Raw genomic sequence first — 13,267 nt, 5'->3', positions numbered from 1 at the left:
TGGTTTTTATGCGTCACTGGTTCAATCGATAATTCATTCTTCTCCAATTGGCGGTATCATTACGTATACATTGACAGGGCACACAGGCCACAAGTTATAGCAATTGTTTTTTTTCCGAACAGGGAAGTCCGCCAGCAACTAGAAGCACGAGCAATCACAACAGGCACAAATCAAAACGAATATTTATAGCACAAAACCGTCCTTGGGAGTTCTTACAAAGTAGCATACTAAAAGACACAGCGGACCAATTACGTTTAAGATTCTCTCAAGTGGGAAATATGACATGAAGGTGAAAAGAGCGCTTTTGGCGCGAAAACAAACACTTCAAATTTTCAAAATAAAATTACAAAATTAGGATATTTCCAAGTGAATTCTGGGGATCTAACGTCTCCAACACATTGATTAATCAATGAATATACACATCAATAGATTGAACTGTTGTTTTCTTTCTAACTAACTAATGTTAATCCACTTGGTATTGTTTTGCTTGAATCTTCCCATTGATGTTTTAGGACTGAAATTGATCAGTCTCTTATTGGTATATGTGTATACTGTGCGTATGCCTCGATATTGCCTTAATGTACAAGCATTATAAGCAAAGATGGATAGTGGCTAGCAGTGGAATCCAGAACGCGCGTTTCGTTCTGTTTGGGACTTGTCAGCTGGATGTACCTGCATCTCAGAGTTGATGTTCACTCTGGGACTAATGTTAACTGAGTTATATATTTAATTCTCCATAAATATTTGTAAAATAGTCATCTTATAAATAAAGTACTATAGATCTATTTAGACATAACCTTGAAATGTGAATATTTTCATTTGACTAATAGTTACATTAAATTAGAAATGATTGGTGACAATTTTAATTTTGTTTGAATTGTAACTAACATTCATACGTGACTATGATTCAGCATTTTTAGTAAAGTCTGCTAAAAACAGAAAACTATATAATGGTTAGTAACAGGTTTAGAAAAATTAATCATTATTATGTTTTTCTATTCAGATAAAAATAATAATATATCACAAGGGGTTTTGTGAAGATTTTAATAATTTCAATAGTTGAAATTATGAGTCAATTGAAGTTAGACCACCATGGAACACCTGGAAGCACTGAACGGTCGTTTAATCCTAGTATGGAACTCTTCAGCAATTTCGTGAATTGGTTGAAGTTAGACATTAACACCGTTGGATGCCGGCTCAGTGGTCTAATGGTTAAGCGCTCACCCGCAAGACTGATAGGTTCTGGATTCGAATCTCGCGGGGGCGGGATTGTGGATGCGAACTGCTGAGTCCCATACTAGGCTGTCCAGTGCTTCCAGGTTGATCTAGCTTCAATTGACTCATGATTTCAAAAATAATATAGAAAATTAATTGGTGAAATCAATTACTAGAGGTTAGGCGTTCGCATACGAGACTGAAAGTTTTGAGTTTGAATCTCATGGGCGGAATCGTGAATGCGCATTACTGAAGAGTCTCATATTAGGATGAAATGGCCGTTCAGTGCTTTCAGATTTTCAATAATGATATAACATTAATCGATTCACGACCCTAATTAAAAAAATTCAATTATTACTCTGTTTTAAACCAATTAACTCGGAAAAATTTAAGACAGACTTAAATCAGTGGGATAAGATACTTTAAAAGTAGCGAGCTGTTTGCTTGTTGTGATCTGAGTACTATTAAAAAGATCTTGGTTAAAAAGAGGTAAAAAAACAACTTTTTATGTTCCTTCTGAATCTGAAAAGAGAATACATTAACTGGCAATCAGATAGGTAATTAAACGGTGACAGAGTAACATTCGTTAATGTCTACGGAAGTAGTCAGTCTTGCGTGCTGTTAGAGGTATGAGGGCGGTTATCACTTCCCGGTTGCCCACACCGTGGAAGGGTTCTTCTGGAGGTACCTGAAAAGGAAATTGGATTAGAAGTGGTCTCAGTGACCTGAGAGCGTGACCGCAGTGCCCAAGGGACAACTGCTTGAGGCCGGTCGCGCACGGCCTTTTCGTGGGAGGTTTTTGAAGTGTTAGCTCCGTTCTTCAAAGGGCCTTACCGCCGGAGACGGAAATCCGTGAGGTAAGGTGAGGTGTGCATTTTTAGGGTCGACCTTTTCTAACCCCACCCCTCCTTATAGGAAGGCAGCATCGCTGTCATGCTGGTTGTCTGAAGGAAACACCTTACTGCTGTCGCACCTCTGTACAGTCAGCAGTACGACTTCGCCTTCGGACCTTGGGTTTGTTGCTTTTAGTCTTACCGCTCTTCAACCGACCTGTCTGACATGGTAGGACCTTGAGGAACGGTTGTTCCAGCCAGTATAGCTCGGTTGCTTCATCACGATAGGCAAGCCCGACCACCACGTCAAGGTAGCAACAACGGTCGGGGTCTACGGAAGTAACGTAGATATCAAGTCTTATTTTGAAAGACTCGTTCCTTCTGTTTCTGCACTGCACAAGTTGCAAATCTTAGGTATCTACAAGAAACGAGCAAGGTTTACTTTTTAGTCTGAGTAGGTTTTTGGTTGCTGCTTTTTGCACGTTTTCCAAGAGAGATATCATTCTTAAGGTAAAAGAATATGATGCCAGTTTCTTTACAAAAGGGGTTTCAAGTAAACTCTGAAGAAAGATTTAAATAAATTTAGACTTAGGACACCTGTTTTAGAAAAAACCACAGGAAGATTCGTATCTTTAGAGAATGATCATGGTAAGGTTACGTAATAATATGAGTTGAAGCCATGACAGATCCTAAGTGATGATCAACCACACTGAATGTTGACACAACCCAGTAGGTAATCATCTATGAAAACATCCTATTCGGATACTTTCCTTGGTTTGTGCTGGCGTCGATGTTATCTAGGAAGACAATGGAAACCATACTATTTTAAGCCATCCTGCTGAGTGAAAGATACAGTTGCATCAAGAACATTTGCGCAACATATTTGATTCAAATATAGAGTAAATGTCACTAGAATCTACTAGAAAGCAGGTATGCTTAAATCAATGTTCATAAATTCATTTTTCCTTCAGTAAAGCATGTCAAACTACGGAAAGGTTTATTGTACATTAGGAATTCTCTCTTTATACTAGAACAATACTATCTTATGAATGTACATTACTCGATATTACTGAGCGGCAAGTTCCTTGTTTGACATTTGCACCCTAATCACAACACTAAATATCGTCTATAGTTGATCCGTCCTGTCATTGGTTAGTCTAAGATCATCAGAATATTATATGTACTGTGATGTTGGATCATATCATTGTCTTTGCTTAAGATACAAAAGCACTTAGAGTCATCGAACTGTTGAGAGGCAACAAGATTTGTAAAACATAATAGTGTAACTGTAACTCGTGATCTAATCACTTAGATCTATAGTTAGTGATTACTACAGTTATTGAAAATACACAACGCTAGGTAAATTAGATAAGCGATATACTAATTATTGCATGCGATTGGTCAACATTCGACTTCACTTCCCGAGGCAGATGTACACCATTGATTGGAAATCTGACCAAATGTATTGAGGGATATGTGTCTGTATTAATGAATTGTACATACATTATTTATTTGGTTAACCAATGAAGTTCTCTGTTCACTTGGTTTGAGCACGCATATTGAAATAGTATATTATCAGTAACATACTTTGACGACTGAAGTACATAACACTTAAAGAAATTATACGAATACAAAAAATAGCCGTTACATATTAGTAATCGGAGAGACGAAAAGTCCTAGAATCACAGGAAGAAAACAAAACAAGGAAGTAAGGTGAATTACACTTAGAAATCTATCCAATTTAGTTAGTGTCTCAGTCAATGTATTTAAGCTTGGTTAACTAATCCTATGATCATAGAGTCAATCAATCAAATCATTGGACTCTTCAGTAATCAGTTCATACAATAAAACTACACCTAGGTCACATTCAAAATATATCAGTCAGTGACATTCTAGTTAATTAAATTCACAATATGTTTATTTCATTTATCGTACATATAACCAATACTACTCATAGGGTGTATCCAAACATATTAAGTATCTATGCAAACAAGCTAGCTCAATGCTAATATAAGAAGTGTGAAAATGAAGACAAATCATTGATTGAAGCTGTTCCTGGAATTTGTCAAGGTTTAGCCAATATATTTAAAGTATAGAAAAATATATAAATATCAACGGGTAGTGTATATTTATATTCCGTTTTACCATAGTTTTCTAATTCAATCTTCTGTATCTAATCAGACGAATGTAGAATGTGACAATTTTCTTTTGAAAAAAAATATATAGAAAATTAATTGTATTTAGGTTGTTTTAAATAAGAAATTAATTCCAAGAGTATTGCTTTTGTTGTTATTGTTCATACATGGAATCAAATTACAATTAGATTATCATTAGAATATTGACACAATCATAATCCAGACCAAAATTAATTAATCATTTGTAGGATCCTTTATCTAACTAATGTTCTCTTTACTGTTCTATTCAATAATCCAACCTTTTTTACACATTACATATACACCCATACATGCATGCATACATACATACACACACACACAATATAAATATTTAAATGGTAGTAACTAAAACGTTTATCTTTAATTTTAATCACAATAAGAGAGAAAAAAAGGTAGATTGATAGAAAAAGCCAACAGAAGAGAAGAAAATTCTAGCATTAAGCTATAACAAATCATTTGTGTATATTAGCAACAGGTATACACACATATATTGTATATAAATAGGCTATTATTGATAAAAATTTATAAATGTATGTAAGAAAAGTAACGAGAACGTTGTGGGGTTGAAATCATCTCACCAGTTTAAAAAAATATATGTAACAACAGACTATGTTATTTATTATTGATGCTAAACATCATGCATCGAGTAGTATAAGAAAAAAATATATATTAGTAAATATCTATTTATCTAACTGTTTCTTCTTCTTCTTCCAAGAACTAGAATCAATAAGTTAGTAGAATTAAACACTTTCAATGTATTTCATCTTGAATACTTTGAGTAGTAGTAGTAGTAGTAGAACACCTTGAATGTTACAATAAGTATAACACATAAACCATTCAATACAATGCAGCGGTGGTGGTAGTAGTAGTACAAGTACAATACAGTGCATCTTTTTCAAGTGAAACGAATTTACACATAGAAAATGTAATTGAGTAGAGAAGAAAAAGGAGATTAGACTGTTTTCATTTCTTTTTTTTTTAAGTGAAAAATGAAGCAGAGATTGATTATACACAAAGATTAGTACAAATGTGAAGGTGTCTATTTTAAAAAAAAAGAAGCAGGGAATCATTATTATCATCATTGCTTTTTAAAAAAACTGGTCTTATTGAACATTATAGAATAAACAAAACACGAGGCAGGTCATAATAATGGGAACAGAGAACAATTCAAACTGTAGATGATAAACGAACACACTTGATAATAATGATTTAGAAAAAGATTATGAGGTGTTATTAATGTAATTATTAATTAGCCCATTCAGCAAGTGCTCCAATATCGTCATCTTCAATTGCTTTCTTACCTAAATAAAAGGAGAAAAGGAAATCCTCATGGATATATCGATTTTATATAGTCTGTGCTAACTGTATGGCTGTGAAATAGGGTCTATGGAAGCAGAAGATACGTATAAATCGTAGGTTTTTGATCATAGACATCTTTGAAGCATTGCTTATGTGTTGGGAAACAATCGAGTAATACTGACGTAAGCTATAGGGTAAAGAGTTGTTGTATCCCGATAGAATAATAAATGGTAATTTTTGGGATCCATTTACGGACCAATATTCTGAGTATATTTCTATCGTATAATTGTTATGTAACTAAACTGTTCATATTCATCTCCCTCTTATTATGAGCTTTATTTTGACCTATGAACGATTATTATACGATTTACCACTCATGAATTATTCCCTGTCTGTTAATCGTTACCTCCCTCATTCACAGCCACATCTGGCTAATTCTTGTACAAATGTTGTTTTATATTTTATTGGTACGTTGTGGTTGGTTTGATTGGTATAAAAACTCAGTATGCTTGAAATATGATGATTCATATCTTAGAGGATGAGACTTGCGTTTTCGACTAAACTGGCTGGGCTAGACAGGGGAGCAGGACCAATCAGGACTCTAGGCCGTTCTTACGTGTTTACGCGTCTTCGGTCCGATCGATAATTCGCTGCGCTCTAATCTGCAATCACAGTTACAAGAATAAAGATGGTATGTCGGATGATGAAGTTACAGTGAACTCTCATCGACTGGGATGGTTAGAATGTGTTACATATACCTGACCACCGTCTACTACAACGAGCGAAATTAAATAATATAGAAGTTAGTAGAAAGCAGTGATCGGCCAAACCAAGACGTCATATCATTTCGAGAAGTGACTGACTGTGGGTCGAAGTCATGTCTACCTAATTGGGGTCGGCGTGATAAGTGAGATCAGAGGTTGGAAACGCTGGGTGATATGGCTTAGGACCATTCAAAATGAAGTAGATACTTTCATTTTTATTTGCCTTTTACCCCTGTTGTTAAGATCCGCATCTATTGTTAAGGAAAGGTATATTAGACAATATGTCTACGATAAAATTCCGCCGATGAATCACTAAAGTTATGAAGAATATAGTAAGTTTTCTACATAGTTCCCGGGAGACAGGGTCTTGAAAATGGCCTTTTCTTTTGATAGTGCTACACATACTAAAATAAGATTGTTTTTGGGAAGTCTTACTGCTATAGTACTGTACACTACGGTAACGTGAATGAAGTTTGCAACTGATTGGTCATTTCAATATGAAGCTGTTCAATTGATTAAGTTACTTTAACCGTCAGTCTGGATAATGGATTCACTTAGGTGAAAGAACCTTTAACATTCACAATAACGCTAATTTAGCTTCAATATCAAAGATATTATTCACGTAATCTTCGAAGAGAAATCTACTTTGTGCACTCTTCCATAAATGAAACATTCCCTAGTTATGTATATTTAAGCATATTAATCAATATAAGTAGGGTTCACGAATTCACTCTTCTTAAAGATGTAATGTATAGTGATAATGAACGCCTCATCTCCGACAAGTGTGCTTTATTTTAAACTACTAAAGAGACAGGAGAGTTGTATTTTGAACATTTTTTTGGTGCTTGAATCTTTTGTATTCGGTTACCAGTAAACCTAGTAATTCAAATAATTTAATGTTATTTTTTACTAGTTCAGCACTGATATTAAAGTATTTATCATGAATTAGGAATCGCAAAACAATCATTTGATTTTATTCTGAGATCATCGAGTTGAAGACTAGCTTTCTCGATGAATTTACGGAATCCAATGAAATTATTCATCTTTAAATGAACTATTACCGGTAAAGTTAATTTATAGAGGCGATCCAATCAGGACGAATAAGGGTGACCAAGCCAAGACGTGCAATCAGTCCATGAAGTTATTGACAATCGAACTGATCCATGTAGGTAGACGCACACTACCAAGTTGCAGTCCCCGCAGCTATTGAAACCAATGCTCAGGGACTTTGAGTAACATAGCTTAGTTATTCGCAATAGCACAACTGCATTCACTCGTTATCCACTCTCAGATCATGGATCCGGAAATCTCTCTACACCCTTTTTATTTTCTTTATATGTAATCTTTTCTACTATCACTGGCACTGTTACTACCTTTGTTATTCTGGGAATGCTTCGATAAATTCTCTCAGCATGCTAACAGTGTGTCAACTTGAACCAGTGAACAATCGCATCAAGTTCTACGTTGCATAAAGCTGACTGAAGTTGCGTCCAGATCCTAAGACCAAAATCCTAACATTATAAATTATTCATTCATTAGCTGTTTTCAGGTTAACTGGACAGATCGTATTTCTGACTGCTTGATCTTCATATTTCAGCTTTATTCTATTCATCTCTCTAAAAGATAATCTTTTAAACGTTAACTTAAGTACTGATTTGTCAAAATCTTCAAAGTATTTAAGTGTATAGCACGTTAATAAAAAAAGTGTAAAAACTCTTTCTGATAGCTTACTTGATGCACTTTTGGATGCTACAGGTATTGACAAATCAGAATCTGGGACATTAGGCAATTGAGGTATCCGATTAATATCCAGCAATTTTTGTTCAACACCATCAGCCTTTAAGTAAACAAAACAAATTTTTTTAATACTGACTATGATGTAATTTAATAAAGTAATGAATTGTAACAAAAGCGATAGAAATAGGACTATAGATTACATGGTTTGACATAAGGTTTCAACTGTGCAGTTTGTGTGAAGGCCAATGATACTTACCCAACTTTATAAATTGAGGCAGATGGAGAAAGGTTTGAATTCACAATAGTTGAAAGTTGAGTGCTTTAATTTACTAAGCTATGTTTGCTGTAAAACCACATTCATAAAAAAAGATTCGTAGTTTAAAAGTATTTAGTTACAGATGGAATAGTAGGTTGAGCAAGAGATACGAGCAAGTCAACACAAAAACATGGCATTAATCTATGAATGTTGGTGTAGACCGTGTAGGTAGGTCCTGGTTGCTTAATTGGGGTCCATGTGGTTCTTGTAACCAATAATTAAAGACTGGGTAACAAAACTCAGAACCGTTCGTAGTGGTAGATAAGATGCATTTATTCCTTTTACCCTTTAAGATCCTAAGTTTTTCAATTAACTTATTCCACGAATCTATATTTTTTCTCGAACCGTTTCTTCTGTGCAACCTCCTTTATCTTTTGGGATACAATATAACATCTTATGAACAATAAATGCGTATTGTAAAATTACTCCTGCAAAACCATGGTCGGTAATTTAATGATGTAAACGTTAATGTTCTACAGTTAGACTTCTTTTTATTCCCATATTTTCACTTACTCCATCCAATCCTGCTTTTTTTCTTTATGACCTACATACTCAATGCCGATGATTGAACCTTGTAGAAAAAGTATCCTGAGTCAGCCCTACATTTCTCGAATAAAGAGATTTGGCTTCTGACAACACAGTGTTGCCATGTGTTCATCTATCAGGTCCACGGTATACTGAATCAGATTGTACTATTTAAGGGAATCAGCTACATTTCAATGTAGTCTTACTCCACTAGAGTCTGAGAACAGTGATCTATTCGTGTCCTTTTGTTTCGCTTTCCAAATTTATTTCACTGGATTATACTCTTTGAATAACATCTTTAAACCCTAATGCTTCCGATTACTGCTCATACTCTTACTACCTCTACCACTATGGGATTTGAATCGACAACTGCATCTCTGTGCTAATGTGGTTTAGCAACTCGAACTGATGTACGTACGTACGAAGTTCTACGTTGTTTCTGGCTGACTGACTTTTGCAAATACATAGCCAGGAGGAAGAAATCACGATTTTGAACCAAGATATATAGGTTGACGTTTTTTATTTCAGGGTTATGAAAAATGCAGGGTTAAATGAAATGAGGCTCATGCTTGAGAGAAACATTCGTCACTACAAACTATCAATTTCGCTTCGAACATAAATAGTACTTGTAAAGCCGGCGACCACAATGTATGTCACTTCCTGAAATAAAGGCGTTGGAGAGTAGGAAATGGATCTTAACGAGGTAATAACAGTGACTCATTACAGATGTCTGCGGAAAATCACCATTATATAAGTGCAAATTTCAAACATTGCAAAATTTTACAAGGTAATGTATACCATTATTGTGTTAGGAGCTGATTCAATTAGACCAAGTTAAAATGAACGGAAATCGAGTGGCTAGTACAGACTGCTGGTCAGATTAAAACACAGTTAAACGTCGGATATTTTAGTTCGAGAAGTCGACGCCAAACTGGTGTCGCTGAATGCATCCACAACAATAAAAAAAGCTAAGTACTGGTGTATTATCAAACCATATTGCCTTTTAAAGCAACATGTTTGACCATCACTTGACTGGATAAAATTCATTATTTCTTGGTAGTTTCAGACATTTTAACCTATAACTACATTGCTGCACTTCACTACGCCTATCGTTATGATGGAGTAGCTGCAAAAACAATGTGAACCTTTACAAATAGTTATATTTGAACAATGAATAGATGCATGAGTAAACCTGGTGTAATATTTATTTCTGCAAACATGCAATGTCCTTGATGGCCACTAATACTTAACAAAACTTTAGCCCGTGTAATAACAGCTCCATAATAGTAATCTGGTGAACGGAGTCTAAATGTAGTTTTTCAACAAGAAAGTGTGATATACTTGGGAATGAGAATGGAATGTAGCACAAAGGTATTAACAGTGAGAACCAAATGATGAAATCAGTAGTGAAATACTTGATACTTCATAATGGTCAACTATCCACAGTTAGGTAAATGGATGGAGATTGGATTTAATCCACAAAACTCCAAAATATAATCAAAATGAATTACTGAAATATTTTGGATAGTTGTAGCACCACTTTGAAAACCACGTTTTCAACACTTCTATTGTATGTATGAAGACCACTTTAATTGTCCACCAACCATTAAGTGAGATACACTGACCTTCCTTTATAAGCGGTTTCCAACCCTAACACTAACCCAATGTTACTAATAAGACTTTGAAAAACCGTACGAATGTTAACACATAAGTACACCTGTCCTCGACTTAAGTAAAACGTATGTGGTTGTTTATTTAGAAGGCCAATCTACCAAACAGGGCATACAAAACAAATGAACTTAAAAATTAAACAAAATTATAAACAAGATTTAAGCCTTTAAATTAACAAGCCACACAGCCGTGAGTTACCTCAAGCTCTTCAAGTTCACGAAGAAGGTCATCTTCATCGTAGTCTGCATTTAGACCCATAGGGGTGGATATTACATTAGAGATTTCCTGGCACGTATCTCGTTGTTCTTGTATATCATCCATAATATTCTGTACATCATCAGCAGTCCTAAAAGCATAAATATCATAACACACTAACAGTTACATGTTTTTGTGGACATTTTTTAAGGCATTTGACCCATATCGCATGGCATTAAGAACCTCGACATTTGTTCCAGCATTTTCGAGAGCTTCGATATGACTATCAATTGTATTGAGAGTTCCATCAATCTGAGCTAATTGCTTCTCGTAGTTACGCTTGCGAGCCAAAGCCTGAAGTGCCACTAATAAATTAAATAATTCAGACTAATAAATCTTACTTCTTTTGTTTTTAAGACCGTATTTTTTGGCCAAAGCTATCTGCTCATCAACCTTTCCTTCCAGAAAGGCTGACTTCTTTGTAAGCATTTCATGTGTTTCTCTAAGCTTATGAATTGCCGTTTGAGTCTCTGGTTTATCATTCTTCTTAGACTTGAAAAATTTCGATAAGGAACTCATCTCAAGGTTACGCTGACCCGCCTTGTCTCCGAAGTCTGAACAGTTTCAAGGTCGCGTGAAGTCCAATATATATGGCTGTTCAGCATCTTGTCTACTTCCTTGAAGACACTATGTGTGACACGGCTAGCATCCCAGTAGCAAGTGTCGTGGTGGATTCACTTTATATTCGAATAGTAAGATTAGTTGTCACGTACAAGCATTTTTTTAATTAAGGTAACTTCATGCACAGTCACAAGTGGTCAATAACCAAGAAAGAACTTAAGCTGAAATTGCCACACCTTACAAGGCTCAAATGAAAGACTCCAGAAAAAAGTTTTTGGAAAGTAACGCCTAAATCATAACAATAAAAAAAACTTTGAAACACACATGTTGTAAGACGACAACGCTTTCGGAATTTTCTGAAGGAGATGGGAGCCATCTACTGTTTTCCGTTTGAATATCCGTGCAGTTGATCACTGGAATAAAGTAAGCATCTGTAACCACATAATACGAAAAATTGCTGATGAGTGTGTTTGTCGCTTGTTCAGTGAAGGGGTTGTAGCGGTAAATAAATCCCCAAAATAAATAACTCTGTAAGCTTTCGACATTGGATGCTGAAAACATGTTTTATTGGACCCAACTAGTTGAAGACGCTCGGTCATGCATCCGTACCAGATCACGTTTGGTAACGCTGTGCTCAACTGCTACTGAGATTGCTAGCCAGATTAGATCAGAGAATTCCGATTTATTGGTTATCGCCAAATACACTCTTCCGATCTCCTCGACTCTGTCTTTTGATTTCTGTGGGTGGGAACGAATCATATTAGAAAGTGTTACTGGTAGAAGCGTTGTCAAACACTGAATACCTGTGTCATCTTCAGGGTTGAAGAAATCGGGTCTTTGGGTATAAACTTGTGTGTTTGGTGAAACGACCGGGAATTTGAGTCAAGTATTTTGACATGTTGAATGTACCCCTACGTCTAAAGACTGATCACTGGGCGTCAAATAGTTGTAGACGACCAATTCAGATCTGTGGCCCACTTTTCTGTGGCAGTAAATATTGATTAACGCTTGACTAAATCGAGTTGGCCCACACGCCTTCTCTGCAGCGCGTCATTTCGCTTCACTCACTTCGCTTCCTTCGCCTCATCAGTGAGTGTGCAAAATTTATGTATTCGAACGTCCATTTTCGTATTTGGCTTAATCCGCGTTAGTGAATAGGGGAATTAAAAGTAGTCGACAAAAATATACGAGAATAGTCATGATGTATATTTCGACAGCAATCATTCATATAATTTAATTGAAGTCAGATTTTTGTTTTCTAAACTATCCCTGTAAAAGGCGCAAACATAATGAGAGGAAAGACATTGACTTTGTAACAAGTTGAACAGGTGGTTAAGAGTTGGCCAAAAACATATTCGTAATGTTGGAAATAACTGACGAACACCGAAAATGAATGGGATTATTTCAGATCACTTATTTTATCAGGACAAAACATTCTGTTTGTCTCAGGCTATTTAGGATTGGAGTTGAGGGAACCGTTCGATGATTTTGAAGCTGTTCTTTATGCTCTCTACTCTTTAGACTAATAGTTTCAACCTTATGCTTGTGATAATAACTAGTTTTGGTTATTTCTGCTGACCTAAAATACCTTTATTATTTAGACGTATTCGAATTAATGTACCAACTAGGAATTCCCGAAATAGTGCAATCTAAGGCAGGGAGAACTAGATGAGCACAAATGAACGTATTATATTTGTAATTCGTAATCTGTGGGCAATCAAGTACAAATGAATCATCAATTAGTACAAACACTACAATGTTCTAGTCTGTCCGACTGTGAAGCAATAGGCTTATTCGACGACTCTTAATCGTTTGCCATAACCCCTTCGTTTTTTCTCTTTCTTTACGGCTCCATGTTTGTATGGCACAGCTGTTAAGCTTCTACTCATACTTGCACCATGTTCGTAGTGTATTCGT

General features: G+C 35.6%; 1 protein-coding gene across 1 annotated transcript; it reads right to left on the bottom strand.

The window, feature by feature from the left end:
* Nucleotides 1–3,599: 3,599 nt before the first annotated feature.
* Nucleotides 3,600–12,062, bottom strand: CHMP4C (Charged multivesicular body protein 4C). The gene is made up of 5 exons (XM_051217495.1): nucleotides 11,131–12,062; nucleotides 10,917–11,094; nucleotides 10,733–10,880; nucleotides 8,017–8,122; nucleotides 3,600–5,523 (listed from the first exon to the last, which is right to left on the bottom strand). Exons 1-5 carry the CDS (start codon nucleotides 11,306–11,308, stop codon nucleotides 5,468–5,470), a joined length of 666 nt encoding a protein of 221 aa, XP_051064909.1. The 5' UTR covers nucleotides 11,309–12,062; the 3' UTR covers nucleotides 3,600–5,467.
* Nucleotides 12,063–13,267: the final 1,205 nt, after the last annotated feature.

This window comes from Schistosoma haematobium, chromosome 5 (genome assembly GCF_000699445.3).
Source record: "Schistosoma haematobium chromosome 5, whole genome shotgun sequence".
Lineage (NCBI taxonomy): Eukaryota > Metazoa > Platyhelminthes > Trematoda > Strigeidida > Schistosomatidae > Schistosoma > Schistosoma haematobium.
Note: the sequence above shows the minus strand (reverse complement) of the source record. Positions and strands in the feature narration are given on the sequence as shown.

What these genes read in the sequence shown, in the direction of transcription:
- CHMP4C (XM_051217495.1), bottom strand. Translation starts at nt 11,308, where the DNA reads ATGAGTTCCTTATCGAAATTTTTCAAGTCTAAGAAGAATGATAAACCA. An exon ending in AAAAATGTCCACAAAAACAT is followed by an intron (nt 10,881 to 10,916) that starts GTAACTGTTAGT and finishes TTATGCTTTTAG; the next exon opens with GACTGCTGATGATGTACAGA. An exon ending in GTGAACTTGAAGAGCTTGAG is followed by an intron (nt 8,123 to 10,732) that starts GTAACTCACGGC and finishes GTTTACTTAAAG; the next exon opens with GCTGATGGTGTTGAACAAAA.